At 36.2% G+C, this 23470-nt stretch overlaps 2 protein-coding genes across 4 annotated transcripts; one reads left to right on the plus strand and one right to left on the minus strand.

Annotated features, from left to right (window-relative positions):
* Positions 1-1310: 1310 nt before the first annotated feature.
* LOC127847217 (uncharacterized) lies at positions 1311-5399 on the minus strand. Its single transcript, XM_052378971.1, has 3 exons — positions 5139-5399; positions 2638-2810; positions 1311-2359 (listed from the first exon to the last, which is right to left on the minus strand). The coding sequence occupies exons 1-3, from the start codon at positions 5149-5151 to the stop codon at positions 2072-2074; spliced, it is 474 nt and encodes a 157-aa protein (XP_052234931.1). The 5' UTR covers positions 5152-5399; the 3' UTR covers positions 1311-2071.
* Positions 5400-11257: 5858 nt separating this feature from the next.
* On the plus strand, positions 11258-17460 carry LOC127847214 (uncharacterized). 3 transcript variants are annotated; one of them, XR_008033860.1, is made up of 3 exons: positions 11258-11498; positions 12950-13183; positions 14546-17460. XR_008033860.1 is itself a non-coding variant. In XM_052378967.1 (3 exons), the coding sequence occupies exons 1-3, from the start codon at positions 12814-12816 to the stop codon at positions 14786-14788; spliced, it is 516 nt and encodes a 171-aa protein (XP_052234927.1). In that variant the 5' UTR covers positions 12669-12813; the 3' UTR covers positions 14789-17460. The 3 variants fall into 3 exon arrangements, 1 of the variants encoding a protein (XP_052234927.1); XR_008033861.1 differs by lacking the exon at positions 11258-11498 and adding an exon at positions 12578-12658; XM_052378967.1 differs by lacking the exon at positions 11258-11498 and adding an exon at positions 12669-12852.
* Positions 17461-23470: the final 6010 nt, after the last annotated feature.

The raw sequence follows: 23470 nt of genomic DNA on the forward strand, positions 1-23470 counted from the left end.
CATATAGTCTGATTTCAACTCTGGGTAAGATGTGTCCTAAATCTTGGTCACGTGTTAAAATTATATATATAAAAACACTGACTACAATTGTGGCCGCATGTATGCTTCACTCGTGATTAAATGTTAGATTTGACAATACCTAGTCCAAGTTATGTGTGTCCAAAAACTAAGTCCAGTTAAGATTATTGGTTCACCTTGAACTCATGCGAGCGAATCAGGGACATCATGGCCCACTTGTTTTGACATACAACAATATTTGCAAGTTATATTACTTTTCATGACTTCATTATAATAAATATAAAATTGAAATGCCTCCTTGTTAGAATTTCTCCCTCCATTAAATAAAACATAAGACATACGTTGGTTTATCAGTTTTATTTCAGCCAAATAGGGTAACAGGAATATACACATTATCAACAAAGTTTATGAGATTCTTCATGAGAGAAAAGGAGAAGATTTAAGCCTAGCACACAATATTAGTTTTTATATCCAAAGTAAAACAAGAGATGTGTTCGTCAGAAACACTATGCCCGCTATTGCGCCGCTTTGAAATAAATTTTCAATATATCATTTGGCAGGTTTAGAAATTATCTCCCTTTTATAGCTTATTACTTCCCTTGAATTGTATCTTTTGACTTTGAAGACAGACTGTGACCTTGAAATTTGTTTTTATTATATCCTTTAAAAAAATATTACTTCCCTTGTGAAATTGATCTGTACATGCCAAATGATATAAAATAGAAATTATCTCCCTTGAAAGCTTGTTACTTCCCTTGGATTTTGTTTTTTGACCTTTATCTATCATCACTCAAAATGTGAAGCTTCATGAGATACACATGCATCCCAAATATCAAGTTGCTATCTTCAATATTGCAACAGTTCTGGCCAACGTTAAACTCTTTTTTACGATGGACGGACAGTTCAACTGCAATATGCCACCCTACCGGGACCATAAAAATACGATTACAAAACCAGCGAAAGCACAAGAATTACTCCCTGATATATTATGATAAAATATGAAGCTTGTTTAAATTCGAAGTGACTATATTGTTTTGTGCAAAAAATAAAAAAATAAAAACAAAATGTTATTTATACGTTTCGACAAACAGGAATAATGATACAATATGAAGTATGTCTTAATTTGAATAACATTTTGACTAGAGTGCTATGAACATTTAAAAATTAAAACAGTTTAAATAAATTGACATCCACAAATTAATTCTTATGTTATGTTATGCTAAAATTTTAAGCTTGTTTATATTTGAATAATATATTTCACGCAAATGCGCTAGATTGAATTCTTTATCGATAATGAGCCCATGAACACAACATATTTTCACAAGAAACATACAAAAAAAAACAATAACACACTGCACACACGCACACACAAGTAGACAAAACACACATTAACGTACATTAACTTCTTGTAATCATAATAAAAGCAGAAAAGCTTATTATGTGAGACGTTTAATAATAGTAAAAAAATCCTTACATAATAATATTAATCGCGTTGTATTTACATGAAAGTTAACAGAAGATATCAACACATCCTTACCGATTAGTAAGCCCTATTGAAACGAGGTATAGAACTTACTCTGTAAAAAGAACAGAGTTGTCAGCAAATTATTTGAAATTTCATGGAAACAGGTCTAAACAAGAATGATGCACATAGGATAACATACCCAGAAAAGATCAACATACAGTTACCGATCAAGAAGCCCTATCGAAACGAAATATAGGACTTCTTATTTGATCATTACAACAAAGATGAAATTAGTAAATTACATAACAACTGAGATACATTATAAAAAAATCACAACCAATCATAATATATTTAGATTCTTAAAATAGACATTGAATAACATTTTGACTAGATTGATTTGTACCCCCCACCTCCTAAAAAAGTTATATATTTAAACACAACATTTCATTCGAAGAACATAATGACTAGAATCAGTGGTGAAATGATGACATAAAGTATTCTAAAAAACACAACAAACTATAAATATATATAAAATTATATGCCTCAAAATAATTTAATCCTGAACGGGTACATTTGTGTCTCACAGCGTTAAACCAGCCCATAGGCAGTGCCATCACCATCATCATTGTCCGAGTCATCACCATCATCATTGTCCGAGTCAGCGTAGGGCACCAAAGACACAGTCTTGTGGATCTTTTTTCTTTGTTGGTACAAATAATTCTCAATCTGGCGTTTGTTGGGCTGACATGCAGCGCCAAATAAAGTTCTATTCAGTAGCGCCTGGTCTGACGGTGACCAATGGGTCCCAACAACTTGTAGCGCCAGTTTTCTTGCTGTTATGGCCTGAATGTCCACATCTTTGAGTCTTTCCTTCATCTGGAATTAACACATTTTGTGAGACAATTTTTAGCTATCCTGCGTTTTGAAATATTTTGTTTAGCTCAGGATTGAGTCTTGAGTTAATTGTAGGGCAATGTTACATAAATAATTTATTAAATATTTCCTCAGGCTATTAATGATTTACAAAATATTATTGCCATTTGTTGAAATATGAGGTAACAGATCTTTATACAATCATCTATTTTAATTGCTATTCACATAAGTTCAATTAGGCAATTTTGAAGAAGACGTCAACTTGAAGCGACTAAAAATACCTCTGTAGTTTTCAGCAAGTTCTTTTTCGGAGGACCCCACTCAACTATGGCAGGGACGTGTTGCCCTTTGACCTCAATTTGCCACATCCCCACCGTCTCTACCCTCATAGACATCGTTACTTTGAAGGAGCATCGATGCCCCTCCTTCGCCCTCTTAGTTGTCTTGTCACAGCCTAATAAATAAAACACGCTTTATTTTGCACTGACCTGAACTTGTATTGCCAAGAGAGAAGACAGTCTGGCCTTGGATGTGTACCGGTATCTTAATGTTGACCACATAATTAAATTAAGTCAATACATGTACAATTAAAACACTATCTGAAATATATCGGATATTCTTATGTCGCGAGGCTTCCAAAATATAAATTTGGTGCACGCACTAAATCATATTGCAAATGCTCATAATGATTTTTGTTGTAACTAAACAACGCTTACACTGGTAAAAGTTGAATTAGTTTATAGTGCTATCAAATAATTAATAGAACACTTGTATTGCTGTCAGATATACTATCATAAAATAGGAATTTTCCCACGGCGGACAACCTTGACATTGCACTTTACAGAATGTAAACAGTAATAATGTCTATGCAGAAAATATAGAAATGAAAGAAAAAGGATTATTACAGCCAAAAGAACTTTGATTTTAAAGAAATTCATGACTTGTTTTATAGTAATAAATTACTATGTTTATGTAATGTTGCTAAACTTCTTATCAATTATTATTATTTTATTATTATTATATCAAAAGATCGCAGTGGTGTAATGGATGAGGTGTCCGCCTAGCGATCGGGAGTTCGTGGGTTCGCTCCCTACTCTGGGAGCGTTCTCATTATCTCCCCCATAGACACATCTTCACAGGAAACGGACTCGATAATGTCCCTCTGCCTATAATACTCGAAAGAGCGGTAAGAAGTAATCAGAGATAGATAGATAGATATTAGATGTTTTTTAAATTGAAAGAGAGGGAGAGAATAGCCCAAGTTTTATAAGTAAAGATGGTGAAAACACATTCTGTTGTATGTGGCATCATCATTACTAGACCCACTGTTCAGTATAAACTGCAATGGGTTTGTTGGAGTCTTTAGACTTTGTGATCTGTGATTTTATTGTTAAAATTAACATAATAATATTTTTAATTCTATGTTTCTAGGGAGAGAAAGGATTACACGAAAGTGTGATATGTATAATATATGCAAAAATTATTAATATTTTAGGTTTTTTCAGATCACAAAGTGGTTCAACATTGCCACTATATATCTACATACATAATAAACCTATTAATAGGTGTAATTTGGTGTTTGAGTAAAATGTTATGCTATAGGAACTCTAAGCGATGGGAAGATATAGAGATTTGTAAACCTTAATTAGTAGGGAAGGTAGAGTCTGTTTTAATAGTTTTCTTAAGAAAAAAAGAAGGGGATTTGCATGTAAACATGCAATTATATAGAATTTTAACAAACAATCGAGATTGGTAATGCAATATAGTTCTAAATTATATCTAGTATTAAAATTAGCATGTATTTGTAAGTGTGGAACAATGTTGAACACTTGCAGACAGGGAATATAGCCGTGACGCTCCAACCTAAGACCCTGTCTGTATGGAACTTATAGAGGATTGGGCTATGAAGGAAGGACACCCCGCCCCTAGAGTGGCGTTAAGACAATATTTAAAAGAAATTTAATGATAATATTTATATATTTAAAGGTAATAACTTGCGTGTCGCCAAACGGTCACCTCTTTAGTGCCACATAAAAATCAAAGGTAAAACAATGTACTTTACAGTTAAAAATTAGACAAAACAAACAATGTTTATATATAAAAACAGATTATGTACAGAATGTACAATATTATATGCACTTATTGATATGTAAAAAACAAGTTGCAACGCTGGGGAGTTAAAAGAAGCCGTTTGGAAGTGTAGGTAGGAGTGGTGGGGTGGGGGGTTTCCAGCAGGGGCAAATCAACTTGGGTCTGTGTAGAAAGATAATTTTGTATGGAGAAGTATTGATGGTTTTGTCCCCTAGACCAGAGGGAGTGCCCGGTAAATGGAACTAAATGTGGTTTCTAGAGAGGTCATATGCTTTTTTCATCTAAGATTCGGCATGATGACCTAGTTTGGACTCACGTGACCCAAATTCGAACTTGGTATATTTATTGTCAATATAATGTTCTGAGTAAGATTCATCAAGATTGGACGAACAATGTGGCCTCCATAGTAGTAACGATGACGGCCCGAGACAACAAAAGCTTCCCTAATCCCATGTGAGTTAATAAATATAAACACATATAGGTCACAGCTGCGTAGTGGATATGGTGTCTATTAAGTTATTGAGATGTAACGGGTTCGATCCCCACTGTGAGAGCTTTCCTTAAAGGAGCCGCAGAATACACCAAGTACTGAATCTACCCAGTAAATGGACACGAGAGCATATAAATAAGCATTAAGCTTTCCATGCACTCGAGCTTAAAAAAAATAGGTTCGTAACTTTGACACACATACAGTGAACGCCCATGAGTCGCGGTTCGGGTCGGAGATCTCGGCGAGCTGGGACAGGAACTGATGTTGGCAAGCGTCCAGACTACCGTACATGCGCACGCACTGTATTATGCCTGGCATGAGTTCGCGGGCCTCATCATAGGGTTGTAACCGTAGGAAGTTTTCCACCATCTCGGGCAACGGGATCTAGGGAATGAAGCGAAAAATTCGTTTAAATTTAATGTAATTTGTGAAATGTAGTTAGAGAAATAAGCGATTAGAAACTATAGCGTTTCATAGCGATTATTAATCCCCCACCCTTTCTCCGACGCCGTATGTCGTAATATGAGGCCAGTAGTAAGAATGCCTTTATAGGAATACTATGTGATATGAAAAGTGGCAGTACCTTGACAATTTTGTAAGTAAAAATTTGACATGCACAACTCATACCATAAGGAACAATGCGTGCAATTTTGAAAGTTGTACGTTGAAAGGTATTAGAGCTTTGTGTCGTTTGCAAGTGAGTTTGCGTCTACTAACAGTCAGGCATATGCCAATGGTGGATCTATTTACCCCCTTTAGTTATTGGGCTTGTGCCTCTTATTTAGTTGTCAGACTCGATACCGTACAAGAAAACGGAGCAATCAATGATGGCTGTGAAATAACCCTACCCTGAAATAAGCAACTTTAAAACTATCAATATTTGAGTCTGCACTGGGAATATGGGGCTTGTGCGTAAATTGCAGTCCCTGATTAACCTGTGAAGTCCGCACCTGCTTAACAGGACGACACTTTTCGCACGTGCATTAAGCCCCATTTTCCCAAATCGAGTCTCCTTTTTTAAAGACTTACAGTCGTTCCATTGAGCGTTTGTACACGAGTGTTGAAATACATGCTTGAGCCGTGCAATCCGCTATAGGCCGTCAAAGCGAGGCCCACACACGCGCCCGCCTTCAGGCGACCAATTAAATTGCTCGGCGGCTTTTCCGGAGCCCATACGGAGAAATACGAACTCGCAATGGAGGCGGCAACGACGCATATAAGCGTGAAAATGTTGCGTTGATGATACAGGAGGTACGAGGTTGGAACAGTTGCAGCCGCAGCGAGAAAGGTGGGCAAAATGGCGCCTTCTGCGGTCCGATGTTGGCCGCCGTGTGCACACCTGTTTCTTTATAATCAAAGCGCCAATGGCATTAAAAGACTTTCGGTTAAAACTGGGAAAACCACAACTAAATTGAGTCTATGCACTATCTTTGTTGGTCAATTTTCTGCATCCTGATTGATACAAGATTGTCAAATTATGTTAATAATTAATGCTTTGAGGAATCTTAAATGTACGGAAAAATACGATATGACGAATAACGAACACTATGACTTGTGGACAGACGGTTATGAGCCGCATCCTGATATTATATGTGCATAAAGCAAAGTCTTAGATTATCATGTGCAGCCCGCTTTCCGCTTTTACGGAATTTGTCGTTTAAAGGAATTCTCTACTAAACAAAAATCTAGTTTAGTCAGAAAGTGTTGTTCCTGATAAGCCTGTGCGGGTGCACATGCATGAAGCCCAGTTTTCCCAGAGCGCGTGTTGTTATAGCGAATCCTTACCTAACGCCGCTCCCAGGGCCGCTAGCAGGTGCGACAGGTAGGCGGCATACCAGGTCGCCACCGTGTAGTATTCGGGGATCGCGCAGATCAACAGTTTACCCTACATACAACAGGGAAATGTCGGTCAGCACAGAGACAATCTCATATCTCAAATATAAAAATGTGCACTTCCTCATAAAACTTACTGTTAAGTCAGACACAAAACACAAAAAACAACTTATGTGAACCTCAAATTTAGCATGATGATGAAACCAATCACAAATTCAATACAATACATATGTCGTCTGCCCAAATTCTACTACATCTGGGCATTTCACCGCATGTTTTTTTTTCGCAACTTCGTTACTTACTTTGGATTTGTGGTATTTCAAAACTAAAACTAAGAAAAACTCAAAGTTGAGTAATAACATTGTCTTAGTGTGTTCGTTATACTCGACCCGGGAGTATTTGAGTCTCGCTCTGGGAAAACGAGTTTAATGCATGTGCGTAAAGTATCGTTCAAGAATAGCATGTACAGTTCGAACAGGCTTATCAGGGACGACACTTTCCTTTTTATGGTATTTTTAGTTTCAAGGAAGTCCCTCCTTGCCGAAAATCAAGTTTAGGCGGAAAGTGTCGTCCCTGATTAGCCTGTGCGGACTGCACAGGCTAATCTGGGATGACACTTTACGCACATGCATTAGGCCCAATTTTCTCAGAACAAGACACCCGAAGCTGCATTACTGGAGCCCCAGAGTGTATACCTTATTTAACAGTTGCGGGACAAATTTTAAATTACGTCTTCACATGTAAGATACGTATAGCCGTCTGAAAGGTCTTTTTTGACATTCACGCGGTTTGTTTTTGGATGAAACACAAGTGTTCCTGATATGGCGAGAAACGCATCATACCAAGGTAATCGATTTTTTTTAAATAATTCATACAAAGCAAGCTAAACGAAAAATAACACAAATTTTCAATCTAAGCAACTTCACGCTCTTAGCACAAAAAATCCCAACGTGCGATGGAATATTATTGTTTCATCATCTTTAATCATACATAGCGTTTGCAATTATGTTTGTTTTACCATTTTGTACAAAACAATGATTGCGCATGGAAATTTTTACAAACTCATAAGCTGGCTTCCGAAGACCATCACTTTCCAGCTAGGACGTGGCTTATGCGTACGCATAACCTTCATGTGCTCGCAATACTTCCGGCTCTGATTGGCCTCGTCTACGTAGTGCCTCAGTTGCGTCACTTCCGCTGTGAATGAAAACGCAACATGATTTTTATTTACATAACTCACGTTTAAACCTATGTTTTTCATCGCGATTGCATCGAAAGGCTAGGGCTTATTGAAACGCTCTCGAGTCCGTTTCCTGATCCCGTATATGATGTCGTTGGAGGAGTTATAGAAATGAGTTGCGTTCTGAAAAATAAGGGAATAATGCATGTGCGTAAAGTGTCGTCCCAGATTATCCTGTGTAGTCCGCACAGGCTAATCAGGGACGGCACTTTCCGCCTAAATTGGATTTTTGCTAACAAGAGACTTCATGTAAACGAAGAATGTCATGAAAGCGGAAAGTGTCGTGGGACGACATTTTACGCACATGCATTAAAGCCAGTTTTTTTCAGAACGCGGCTCAAATGCTCTCACCGTTGCCAATTAACATCTTATACATTTAAACATAACTATGAGCACACAGGTATCAGATGAACATCTTTTCCTATTATCGTGACTTTAGACGATGGTTATCTCAGGAAATACTCACTCAAAGGCACTTTTTACGCAACACATTTAAAATTCCAATTATGCAAACAATTATAATCAAAGTACTGACAGTACTGGTGTGACGATGCTTTTCAATAGGATTGATATAAAAGCATCTATTTAAGCTTATCTACATCACCACAATTGTGTATGTGGGTACGAAAATTTTGGGTAGGAAAAATATGGGTACGAAAATTTTGGGTACAAAAATTATGCCAAAAAAAAATTAAGTACGTAAAAAGATTTGGATACGAAAGAAATTTAGGTAGGAAACAAATTGGGTACGAAAAAAAATGTGGTTACGAGCACAAATTTGGGTGCGAAAAAAAATTGGGTACGAAAAAAAAATTGGGTACGAAAAATTAAAGGGTACGAAAAAAAATTGGGGGTACGGGGAAGTAGTACCCGTGGGGAACTTGATCCTTTCAGCGAAACTGGGAGGCGGGTTATATTCTCGATCAAATACAACAAGAAATATCTTTAAAAAGGTATTCAACGTGTACTTTCTGTACCACTTATCCTAAAAAACTGTCTGTTACAGTAAAACGTTTGTGGGTTATAACATGACGTTTCAGCATATAAATTCAAAACTTGACATGCTCTTTAATTACAATATGCTCTTTAATTTCACATGTATATCATACCAAACTTAATATTTCGTTGTGTCCTTTCCTAAGTTAATGATGCTATGTGTACGGACGTGATTTCACAATCCCATGTGCATGAACAAATACTCTTTCTCTTTTGATTATTGTTCTTTTTCTCTAATCCAATAAGCTTAGGCATGTTTGTTCATTAAGTCCGGCAATAATTTCATGATGATTCCCGATCGAAAGTGGGTATAAGCACATAGTCGTAAGAGCACTTGAATACGTGAGTTCGCCCATGAGCACATGGTAAGGTTAACTTAATCTCCGCGATATGATCTTGATATGTGGATATGTGTTTGAAACAGCAAACAATATCCAACAAACGAATGAATTGTCAAACATAGTATGTGCACTGATGTGGCTCTGTAGTTTATGTTTGAAAAGTTTATTAAATATGCAAAATGAGAAAAGATGCAGAAGAGCGAGTTTCACAGATATGATACGGCTATTATGCTGTTTATATACTATAGTCGCTACAACGTTTACAAATGGCAGGTTCGAAATAATTCGTTTTCTTTACACTCATGATCGCGTTGAAAGTTAATTATACACGTTTTGATTCGCAATTTATTTACTGAATCACGACAAATGCCAAATGCAATACAGAAAATGAATAGTTGTTTCATTGATCTATAAACATATAATGGATTGAATATAACTGATTTAAATTTAACGTTTTCAAACTATTATTAAATCATTTCCAGAATATGCTGTCCTATTTATAGCTGAGCTTCCTATACCTTTACCAATGATAATCAGCGAGGTATGCCGATTAGAAAAATCGAGCTATCTCAATCGGACTGGCTCGGTCTTTTACATAGGTTGCCATTGTGAAGAATTTTTTCATGATATGATAACTTAGACGATGCTTCGCAGCATCGTCAAAAATTCGAATTTCTCGAAAAACGGTCAAATGTGTTGACGTAGAATTACATACTAGTATATTGGTATTAAGATCATATTCTACACAGCTGTATTGAAATCGTGCGTCAATGACACGCTGGCACCTCTTGGCCCCGTGTAGGCATGGTTTCTTCGTTAAGAACGTATAAATGGACATATACGAATTTTTATCTATTTAAAGCATTCTATTCGAAACTATTCATTTGATCAAAAAGCGGCGGAAATCAGTGAGGCGGGTTGTGACGGGCAGTCGTGAAAGCAGCCATGTATTTGAACAGAAGCTCATAGCGCACGCGCAAAACGTATATTAACCCATTTATACCTATTGGACTCTCTCATCCTCCTGAATTGGATCAATTTATTTACAAAAAAATGGATGTCTAGTATATTTATTTCTATATTTAGAATATTTCTTACGGAAATTCCTTTAAGCAAACAGCGCTGACCCTGATGAGACGCCGTTTGCCAAGGCCATTTTTCTAGACGCTAGGCATATATGGGTTAAACAGATATTACATTGCAAGTAGCAAACACTTGCTGTGCCATCAAAATCACCTGATCCAAATATTATAAAACATTGTACATTAGTGACGAGTATTACATGAGTTTAAAGAAAGACACGCTCTGCGTTCTAGTATAGCCTTAAGGCAGTCGAACCAGCGCGTTTCAGGGAAGGAATAAATATTCCATCGGCACCAGATAGTTCAACTGTAAATAACTGTTATAAGTCATTTTAGAGAATCTTATAATGTTTAGTTTTTTGGCCTGGGGCGAAGCCCCTAGGCCAAAGTAGTTAAACCGTTTTTTGAAGTGAGCTGACTTGGCTGGCTGCCAAAACAACCGCGAATGAATGAATTTGGAAAAGTCCGATTTACCACTTGGCGGTCATTCATACGCAATCAAAGAAGAGGGACCTATACAAACAAATAGGTCCCTGCAAAGAAGTTCTCAATTACTCGCATTATGAATACATAACATCACTATATAACATGACAGTGTCATAAAACGTGTAAAAAATATTATTGAAGCAAAATTCCTAAGCATTGGATACGGCATAGTTTTTATTATTGTTTGCATATTCATGCGAGAATCTCACTTCCGTTTTATGAATGAAATTCCATTTTGATGACGATGTTCTACGTTTCTAATCACGTGACCAATTAGTGGCATTTGATTGGTTTACTTTTAATGAAACGCAAAACAACATACAACTGTTAGCAATTTTTGTATTCTTTTTTTTTTAAATGTCTGCAAACGTGACGACGGTTGGGGTTTTTGGTTGTGTAATTTGAATGTATTGGATTACGGCGAAATGTGTAAAAAGAGTGTGACTAGTGTCCACTTTTCGATTATAATTTTATAAGAAGTTGACACTGGCTCGATGGACTGCCGACTGCGACAATCAAAGACACGGTTGATCAGCTGTACAAAGGCGTAAAACCTCTTGTATCTTGATCATTTTGGTGAGAAGTAAGTAAAATCCTTTCTTTCCGATTTCCTTGGTATCGGGGGCTTCCGCCCCCAAAAACCCCGCGTTTTGATGGACTAAATGAATAAACATAGCGGACGAATTTTGTTTATCATTTTCTTAGCAACGAAACGTGCACCTGCTGAAAAGTTTTCTGGAATATGCACCAACATGTTAAACCTGTTCAAACATGGTTACAAAATAGTCATCTGCCATATTTTGGATGGTAATTTTATGCGTTTGTAACTAGCACATTAACCTTACACCGAACACAAAAACATGTATGTTTCCGGTTACACGCTTAAAACAATGACGGTCAGTAAGTTTGGATATTTTTTTATATTTGGTTCGAAAATGTTCGGAATTTTTTGATGTTCGTACTCATATTGTACCAACACGATTTAAATAATTTAAATGAAAGTTACAAACAAAACAAATCAAGATATTACAGATATTACAGATACTGACCATCTTGTGATAATCAAGTACTGTTTCACACTGGAGGTTACCGCACAAAACAAATCAAGATATAACACATACTGACCTTCTTGTGATAATAAAGTACTGTTTCACACTGGAGGTTACGATTTCATTTAATAAAACACAGAAACATTTACATTTAAATGAATGCAGAGCTGTCAAGCTTCGCATCGAGGGAACGATTGGTTTTTATAATTAAATAATAAAAAAAACTACCGGAAATTAAATCACAATAATTTGAAATAATGTTTAAAATGTATTAACATTTTATAACAAGTCTGGTTGTATTAGATATAAACATGACTCTGCCTTGTCATTGGATTTTTTCCCCTACCCTTAATTCCAAAATGGTGGAAGATAATGGCAGCTCTGCCTTCTTGTTAAGCCACTACGCTTGAGCAGACGGCCATTTTCAAAGATAGCGGCGTGGTTTAAACTTCAGGCCTTTTAAGATCTACATAGGGACCAAATAGTGTCAAACAATATCGTTGTTGTCCACTCGCGATTTTTTTATAAAAGAATTGCAGTCACGGGTAAACACTGACGGTCGATCGGTAACAGGAAATAAACATAATTTTTGTTAGGCCTTATACAATTAACTCTCCATTAAAACAGCTCGTAATGACTAATCTTAACCCTTTTACACTCCATTTTTAGCTCATCTGAGCACAACATACTCATGGTGAGCTATTGTGATCGCCATTTGTTTGTCGTGCATCATGCAGCGTCAACATTTACCTTGTTTACACTCTAGTGGCTACATTTATTGTCCATTCTTAATGAAACTTGTCTGTGGGTGTGTCTGTCCGAATATGCTGCGTCGCGTGAACCTCCAAAATGCTTGAGCTAAAGACATGCAACTTAACAGGAATATTGGTCAGCATGTTGTATATCCTTCAAGTCATGCACACCATTACTGACAGCTGTTGTCATTTTGCCATTAACTCAATATGTATGTAATCATGTTATACAGGATGAAGAAGAGCGTGACATCCTGGTAGGAAAGTCGAAAAGTCCGACAAAGATGAGATCAATTTACATACAGGATGCAACGGTGGACAGAGTAAAAGTGGCTTTGTGGAGAAACACCAACAAAGACGTCAGAACTGGGGATTACGTCAAAATCACTGATTTGACAATACACACTTACCAAACAAAGTACACAACTGAAACCAGCTTCAATTCTACCTACACAACTTCAGTTACTGTAAGTAAATATTGTGACTGCATACTTTAAGGATTTTTCAAATAATTTAGCTAAGATGCACTTATGGTGGGCAGAACACCATGACAAGTTGCCTATTTTTGTGCCCCCCCCCACCCAAAAGAAAAACCCTTGTCCGTCTGTTTGCTGTTCTTCTGTGCGTCTGAGTAAAGTTTGTGATATGCATATCTACACAAGTATAAGACCTTCACCCTTGAAACTTAATAAGATTATTGCTTAACACGTAAATTTGTGCACCTGTGGTTTTCCATTTGCTTTCAATATCTTAAAGCAGAGTAATGGCTCTCAACTTAGTTAAATTATACTTTAAAAAAGTTTGCGCATATCTATTAAAGTATAAGACCTACAGTCTTGACACTTCAAGAAAGAAAAGACCTACAGTCACTGTCTTGAATCTTTTTAGCATTATTGCTCACTATGTGAAGTTGTGCATCTGAGTTTTTTTTATGCCCCCCTTCGAAGAAGAGGGGGTATATTGCTTTGCTCATGTCGGTCGGTCTGTCGGTCCGTCCACCAGGTGGTTGTCAGACGATAAGTCAAGAACGCTTGGGCCTAGGATCATGAAACTTCATAGGTACATTGATCATGACTCGCAGATGACCCCTATTGATTTTGAGGTCACTAGGTCAAAGGTCAAGGTCACGGTGACCCGAAATAGTAAAATGGTTTCCGGATGATAACTCAAAAACGCGTAGGCCTAGGATCATGAAACTTGAAAGGTAGATTGATCATGACTTGCAGATGACCCCTATTGATTTTCAGGTCACCAGGTCAAAGGTCAAGGTCCGGTGACCCAAAATAGTAAAATGCTTTCCAGATGATAACTCAAGAACGCTTATGCATAGAATCATGAAACTTCGTAGGTAGATTGATAATGGCTAGCAGATGACCCCTATTGATTTTCAGGTCACTAGGTCAAAGGTCACGGTGACCTGAAATAGTAAAATGATTTTCAAATGATATCTCAAGAACGCTTATGCCTAGGATCATGAAACTTCATAGGTACATTGATCATGACTCGCAGATGACCCTTATTGATTTTCAGGTCACTAGGTCAAAGGTCAAGGTCACGGTGACCCGAATAGTAAAATGGTTTCCAAATGATAACTGAAGAACGCTTATTCCTAGGATCATGAAACTTCATAGGTAGATAGATCATGACTTGCAGATGACCCCTATTGATTTTAAGGTCACTAGTTCAAAGGTCAAGGTGACCCGAAATAGTAAAATTGTTTCCGAATGATAACTCAAGAACGCTTATGGTTAGGATTAATGTCTGATCCTGCCTTATCCCTGAAAGGTAATGTTTGTATTGCCATATGAAGTATTTCCTTATTTTTCCAGAAAGTCGAACAACCAACTGTACATGTGACGGTTACAGTAATAGGTGCCTGTGTACAAGATGACGTTACAGAACTTCTCCTCAGTGATGACTCTGTGAGGGCAATACCTTCACAATTATTAATGGCTGCCCTTCCACAAGAACTTGATGAAGACTTGGATCCAGAATCTTTCTTTGCAGAGAGAAAAACAAACTTAAGGCTGCAATTAAAAGGATCAGAAGTACTTTCAGTGATACTTCAGTAAACTGTTATACATATACATGACATTATTCAGCATTCCTAGTTTACCTTGTTTTTCATAGTGTTTTTTTTATATAAATCTACTACTTTTTCATACTTTTTACAACAAGCTCCTACTTCTCCTAGTTATGCCCCCCTCAAAAGAAGGGGGATATTGCTTTGCACATGTTGGTGTGTTGGTCTGTCCGTCCGTCCACCACATGATTGTCTGATGATAACTCAAGAACGCTTAGGCCTAGGATCATGAAACTTCATACGTACATTGATCATGACTGGCAGATGACCAACTATTGATTTTGAGGTCAATGGACACAGGTGAAGGTCATAGTGACTTGAAATAAGAAAATGGTTTCTAAATGTGACTCCAGAATGCTTACACTAGGATCATGAAACTTAATAGAGACATTGATCATGACCAGCATCTGACCCCTACTGATTTTCAGGTCAATAGGTCAAAGGTCAAGGTCACAGTGACCTGAAACAGTAAAATGGTTAACTGGAAATAGCAAAATGTTTTCCGAATGATAACTCAAGAACGCTTACCCCTGGGATCATGAAACTTCATAGGGGCATTGATCATAACTGGCAGATGACTCATTGATTTTCAGGTCACTAGGTCAAAGGTCACAGTGAAACGAGGCAGTAAAGTGGTTTATTGGAAATAGGAAAATGCTTTCCAGATGATAACTCAAGAAGGCTTATGCCTGGTATCATGAAACCATCACCACCTCCACCACCACCACAATGACAAAAAACGTATTCACACAATGGCTGCCGTTACAACTGACAGCCCATATGGGGGGCATGCATTTTTACAAACAGCCCTTGTTCTTTTTCAAGTAACCAGTCTTAAAAACTTTTAATGGGCCAAAAAATAATTTGGTTTTGTTAATTTAATGTCACCTGAATATGTTTACATGTATTCATAGTGTTTTAAATATAGTGAACTTGTGTTTGCTGTAGGTATAATGGCATTTTTAACATACCTGAAATTACGCATATACTTGCTTGATTTTGTCATTTGCAAAGATTGCCAACATACAACATGAAGAAGTAATTAGGCAAAATTATTTTTACAATACTTGAGGCTGAACCCTACACATTCAGTTTAATTGGGTCTAGCCACTCATTAGTTATCAATAAGAAAGCAGGGAGATTTAATATTTTAGTTTCATCTACAGATCATGAGATGTAGCATTTATAGGTACAGGAAAAGACTCGACCTTGTATAAATGCAAAGGATCTTTCAGTTATAAAATTAGAAGTTTTAAAATTAAAAACAAGCTTGATCTTGTAAACAGAAAATCATTCATTGAGTACACGACTTTCCATTGATTAAATCAGGAACTCCTAACTTAAATTCTTCTAATTCATCATGTATGCTATTGGTTTCTCTTATATGATCCATAAGAATACTTGTAACATAATAAATGACTTGGTGCATATTTGAGGATGTTGACTGCAATCCACAGTCAATAAATTTGTTTGGTAGCATGTTATATTTAATACCTGACATACAGTTGTCCATTCTTATAAATGGTTAGTTTATTCATGTGATCAGCAAGAAAATTTACATGATCCATTGTTGTAGTGCCGAAAAGTCCTGTTGAAAGTTTATCTATGAAAAGCAAAAGTGCACTTTTACTACTCGATTAGATTATGGTTGATTAAAGAATGAGACTATAAATACTCGAAATTGTACACTTGTATTTTGCTCCTGTTCATTGTCTGAGGCTTTTTATTCGAGTCATCATGTGAAATAACATGTGACACGATTGATTGTTCACTTAACAAGCTTGAAGTGCAGGCACATCAAATTAATTTGTGTTCCTCTTCAATTAAAGCATGATGTCTATTTATTAAGAGGGTGTTATTTTCAACTGCTAATATGTAAAAGGTGATTTTCCTATAAAAGACTATTTTACATCTTAACCATTCGAAAATTTAAGTGCGTTTTCCTTTGTTATTTAGCCCTTTTACATTTACAGTACATATGTTAATACTCATACAAAAGACAGAGAATTACATGATGCTATTCTTGTTCCAAACATTTATAAATCATTTTGTAGAACTAGATTATTATGCCCCCCTTCGAAGAAGAGGGGGTATATTGCTTTGCTCATGTCGGTCGGTCGGTCTGTCTGTCCACCACGTGGTTGTCAGACGATAACTCGAGAACCCTTGGGCCTAGGATCATGAAACTTCATAGGTACATTGATCATGACTTGCAGATGACCCCTATTGATTTTGAGGTCACTAGGTCAAAGGTCAAGGTCACGGTGACCAGAAATAGTAAAATGGTTTTTGAATGATAACTCAAGAACGCATACGCCTAGGATCATGAAACTTCATGGGTAGATTGATCATGACTTGCAGATGACCCCTATTGATTTTGAGGTCACTAGGTCGAAGGTCAAGGTCACGGTGACCCGAAATAGTAAAATGGTTTCCGGATGATAACTCAAGAACGCATACGCCTAGGATCATGAAACTTCATGGGTAGATTGATCATGACTCGCAGATGACCCCTATTGATTTTGAGGTCACTAGGTCAAAGGTCAAGGTCACGGTGACCCGAAATAGTAAAATGGTTTAGGATGATAACTCAAGAACGTTTACGCCTAGGATCATGAAACTTCATAGGTAGATTGATCATGACTTGCAGATGACCCCTATTGATTTGAGGTCACAAGGTCCAAGGTCACGGTCACCCGAAATAGGAAAATGATTTTCGTATGATAACTCGAGAACGCTTTTGCCTAGAATCATGACACTTCATAGGTACATTAATCGTGACTCGCAGATGACCCCTATTGATTTTCAGGTCAAAGGTCAAGGTCACAGTGACAAAAATCGTATTCACACAATGGCTGCCACTACAACGGAAAGCCCGTATGGGGGGGATGCATGTTTTACAAACAGCCCTTGTTAGTTAATACTTTATTATGCAAAGTTATATTAAGCTTTGATGTTTAAAACCATCAACTTCCATGTTCTACAAGTTGTTAATGCATTGTATTCATTAAATTGATCTCAGCACTAAATACTTGTTCATTTTTTTCGATGGTATTGGTAACTCTGCCCTGCCTTTATTTAGATTGATCTCGGTACAATTTATAAACATTTCATTATCAATAGCACTTTGCTTTTTGAGTGGTTACTCCTCCGTTGTTATATGAATAATTTAGTGAAAATGTTAAATGTGTTTAAATATTGTTCCAAAATATTTTATAACACTCAATAGTGATGCCATCAGATTCCGGACTTTTGTTATTTGGCATTTTTAAACGAGCTTGTCAATATTCATATTCAGTTTGTAATCCTTCACATCATTGTTATCTTTTCCTTTAAAGCATAATGTGTTATATTAAACAGGTTGTTTTTTTCAACATTCTTTCGTTTATAGTTTTCCGCAAAATAGGCTTCTCCTATAATTTGACTTTTATTTGTTATGTCTTTGCCATTAACTACTAGTCTGTGTATAGTTTTGAGTTTGCTACTACGTTTTAAAATGTTTGCACAGTATTTTGTATTGTTTTCATTGTGTTCAACATGCTGTGCCCATGCTCAAATTAATATGCCGTTGAGGTGTGTGTGATAAATTCCTTCCATTATTTTTTTGGTGTGTGAAAATTTCCATCTTCAATGGAGGTGGTATAATTTGTGTTTCTTTTATGCATCTGTTTTTCAAGTGCTTCAATGACTTTTATGGCTTCATTTTCAAGTTTGTGTGTTTCTTTTTTTTTTTTTAGCTTACCTGAGCACAACGTGCTCATGGTGAGCTTTTGTGATTGCCTTTTGTGTGTCGTCTGTCGTGCAGCGTCAACATTTACCTTGTTAACACTTAAGAGGTCATATTTATTGTCCAATCTTCGTGAAACTTGGTCAGAACATGTGTCCCATTAATATCTTGGACAAGTTCGAAAATGCTTCTTATTGTTGAAAAACCTGGGTGCCAAGGGGCGTGGCAGTTTTCCTAATATGGCTATTGTAAAACCTTGTTTAAGACTGTAGAAGTTACATTTTTTGTCCAATCATCATGAAACTTGGTCAGAACATGTGTTCCAATAAAATCTTTGACAATTTCAAAAATGATTCCGTTGGAAGAAAAACATGGCCGCCAGGGGGCGGGGCAGTTTTCCTATTAAGGCTATAGTAAAACTTGTTCACACTGTAGAAGTCAAATTTATTGTCCAATCTTCATGACTTAGTCATAACATTTGTTCTAATGATATTTTGATCGAGTTCGAATATGGACTAATTGGTTGAAAAAAATGGCTGCCAGGTGGCGTGGCAGTTTTTCCTTAAATGGCTACAGTAAAACCTTCATAACACTCTAGAAGTCACATTTTTAGATCCTCACAACATGTTTCCCTATAAAATCTTAAATGAGTTCGAAAATGGTTCCAGTTGAATAAAAAACATGGCCGCCATTGGTCGTGGCAGTTTCTTTCGTTTAGTGTTTCGAAAAATAAGCTTCTTCTATCATTTGACTTTGATTTGTTACGTCTTTGCCATTAACTACTAGTCAGTGTATAGTTTTGTGTTTGTTTCTACGTTTTAAAATGTTTGCACAGTATTTTGTATTGTTTTCATTGTGTTCAACATGCTGTGCCCGTGCTCGAAGTACTATGCCTTAGGGCCTAACGGCCCTCTTGTTTTAAATGACGTGCATCTTATTGTTGTGTTAAGTATCTTGCCTTTAATTATTTCCTATAAGGTGTTTGGATTTGCGTCTTTGTTATCTTAAATTGTATTGGTTATTACCTGTTATATTTGTGTTTCATATTGTGTATTTTTCAAAAGCTATTATTTACTTTTATTAAAAAAAAGGAACATTTTGAATAGCATAATTGAAAACTACAATTTCATAAACATATGGCATACAGTTAATCATAATGAAAGAAAATTCACCTGCCACTCAAACACAAAACCAGCAATATTTTGGAGTAAGATTTTTTTAATATGCGAGTCTATTTGCAACATTATCGACACATGCAACATAAAACCAGGATTTATGACTGATCACTCTGTTGTTGAACTTTAACTGCATGAAATACAACCTGAAATAGCCCAAGGTACTTTAAAGATTTCCATTTCTTTTATCTCTAATAATGGGTTAAAAACAATATTGAAATCCTCTCCGACTATCTATGTTCGGACCATAAACGTTCATTAATGTTAATTGTGTTCCGTGTATTTTTATTCCCCTCTTCGAAGAAGAGAGGGTATATTGCTTTCCTCATGTCGGTCAGTCCGTCCGTCCACCAGGTGGTTGTCTTAGACGATAACTCAAAAACGCTTGGGCCTAGGATCATGAAACTTCATAGGTACATAGATCATGACTCGCAGATGACCCCTATTGATTTTGAGGTCACTAGGTCAAAGGTCACGGTGACCCGAAAGAGTAAAATGGTTTTTGAATGATAACTCAAGAATGCATATGCCTAGGATCATGAAACTTCATGGGTAGATTGATCATGACTTGCAGACGACCCCTATTGATTTTGAGGTCACTAGGTCAAGGTCACCCGAAATACTACAATGGTTTTTGGATGATAACTCAAGAACACATATGCCTAGGATCATGAAACTTCACAGGTAGATTGATCATGACTCCCAGATGACCCCTATTGATTTTCAGGTAACTAGGTCAAAGGTCAAGGTAACAGTGACAAAAAACGTATTCACACAATGGCTGCCACTACAACGGACAGCCCATATGGGGGGCATGCATGTTTTACAAACAGCCCTTGTTATATCTATACTTGCTTGTCTGCCAATCATTATTACGTTCAAGTAATCCACTGTTATTCCTCTATGACTTTTACTCAGACAAGCGATGCATTGTTTATTGGTATGTTGTCCGCTAAGATAAATATCTCCGTCCCAACCACTTTTCAATGTTTTTTCTTAGGTATGTTTTAGGTGACTTTCCTGTATAAAAAAGACTTATATAACCTTTTTTTGTCCAACCATTTGAAACTTTTTGTGCAGTTATCTTTGTTTTTTAGCCCTTGTACATTTACAGTACATATGTTAATACTCACACAAAACAACGAAAATTGCATGATACCATTCTTGTTCCAAACATTTTAAAATCATTTTGTAGAGCTAGATTATTAGTTAGTTCATTATGTCAAGTTATATTAAGCTTTGATGCTAAAAACAATTATCTTCCATGTTCTACAGGTTGTTGAAACATTGTGTTCATTAAATTGATCTCAGCACTAAGTACTTGTTCATTTATTACGATGGTATTGGTAACTTTGCCCTGCCTTCAGATTGATCTCAAAACCATTTTCAAACATTTCATTATCATTAGCACTTACCTTTCAAAATGCCATCATTGTCATAATATTGACTGAAAATAGTCTACCAGTCACACAACTTAATTAATATCTCCCTTTTTAGCTCGACTTATAGAACAAAGGTAGACGGCGTCCGCGTTTGTTTAGTTGTCTGTAATGTCAATTTCCGCAAAGACTATCAAAGATATCCTCTTCAAACTTACAATACTTGCTCAATTTCGCCTGTTTAGTCCATACTGACAAGGCTGGACCATGCTCTAACTTTGTGGTTCATGATTGGATTTACTTTATTTTTGTCCAAAACTCATTTACTTCAGTTTAGTCACTACACTTCTTACCAAGCACCCTAAATCTAGCCCCAGGCCTTCAGCGCCTAGGGCGCTTTGATTACTTACAAGTCTTTATTTAAGAGTAATATTGCTCGCTAAACGATATATTTTATCGAATCGGGGAGATCGAATTCTTGTAAAATGTATAAGATACTGAAACATTATGTTTTTGTTAATATTTTTTAAACGAACGCTGTTTGAAAAAAATCGATTTTTTTTTCAATCATGTAATAGTGGCGACGGAAGTGCCTTTAAGTTTCGAACACTTCTGTGACAGCTACTTTAGTTTTTGCTTAAGAACAGTTTATGTGATTCACTAAACATAAATGTACATTTGAACTCTTAAAGCGTTCAGATGAACAAACGAGATAACATTGATGTTTTATACTCACATGGCAACCCGCGGAACATATGAAATAAGGAATATTGGTATGATACAGTCATACGATGAACATATGAAATAAGGAATATTGGTATGATACAGTCAAACGATGAACATATGAAATAAGGAATATTGGTATGATACAGTCATACGATGAACATATGAAATAAGGAATATTGGTATGATACAGTCAAACGATGAACATATGAAATAAGGAATATTGGTATGGTACAGTCATACGGTGAACATATGAAATAAGGAATATTGGTATGATACAGTCCAACGATGAACATATGACATAAGGAATATTGGTATGATACAGTCATACGATGAACATATGGAAAAAGGAATATTGGTATGATACAGTCAAACGATGAACATATGACATAAGTAATATTGGTATGATACAGTCATACGATGAACATATGAAATAAGGAATATTGGTATGATACAGTCAAACGATGAACATATGAAATAAGTAATATTGGTATGATACAGTCATACGATGAACATATGACATAAGGAATATTGGTATGATACAGTCAAACGATGAACATATGATATAAGGAATATTGGTATGATACAGTCATACGATAAACATATGATATAAGGATTATTGGTATGATACAGTCATACGATGAACATATGAAATAAGAAATATTGGTATGATACAGTCAAACGATGAACATATGAAATAAGGAATATTGGTATGATAGATTCAAACGATGAACATATGACATAAGGAATATTGCTATGATACAGTCTTACGATGAACATATGAAATAAGGAATATTGCTATGATACAGTCATACGATGAACATATGAAATAAGGATTATTGGTATGATACAGTCATACGATGAACATATGAAATAAGGGATATTGGTATGATACAGTCATACGATGAACATATGAAATAAGGATTATTGGTATGATACAGTCATACGATGAACATATGATATAAGGAATATTGGTATGATACAGTCATACGATAAACATATGATATAAGGAATATTGGTATGATACAGTCAAACGATGAACATATGAATTATAGGTTATTAGACGTTTCGCTGTACAATACGGGGATATATTTGGACGAGCACACAGTTTAAGTCATATTGGACGAGCCGTTAGGCGAGTCCAATATGACTTCAAACTGTGTGCGAGTCCAAATATATCACGTATTGTACAGTTTAAACGTCTAATAATCTGTTTATTCTATATCCCTTTCTAACGCTCTTTTGTTTCTTCTTTAAAATATATGACCAAACCAGCTTTCTGTATTTTATTTTCATTCACCTGATTACGCAATTTATAACGTATCTCGTGTGACGTCATTTCTCTGACGAAACATACTAGTATAAGCAAGACTTTCTGCATTTTAGGGACAACACTAATCGCTATGGACGTGTTTGTGTTTAACAGTAAATTAATCATAATATTTTTTTAAATCATCGAACGAATCCAAAACGTATTTCGGATTGTGTGTTTGTAATGCATAATTGTTAACTTCGATAGGAATAAAACAACTCGCTCCGACAGGATTACGAATTCGTAAATCGTGTTTTGGGTCAGAATGGTTAGCATGGGATACAAACGCTTTCAAAGAAAGTGTGGATTTAAAAACATTTCGATAAAGGGATGGAAGAACAGAAAATGGAAGGGC

The sequence above is a fragment of the Dreissena polymorpha genome, chromosome 10 (assembly GCF_020536995.1).
Source record: "Dreissena polymorpha isolate Duluth1 chromosome 10, UMN_Dpol_1.0, whole genome shotgun sequence".
In the NCBI taxonomy this organism is placed as follows: domain Eukaryota; kingdom Metazoa; phylum Mollusca; class Bivalvia; order Myida; family Dreissenidae; genus Dreissena; species Dreissena polymorpha.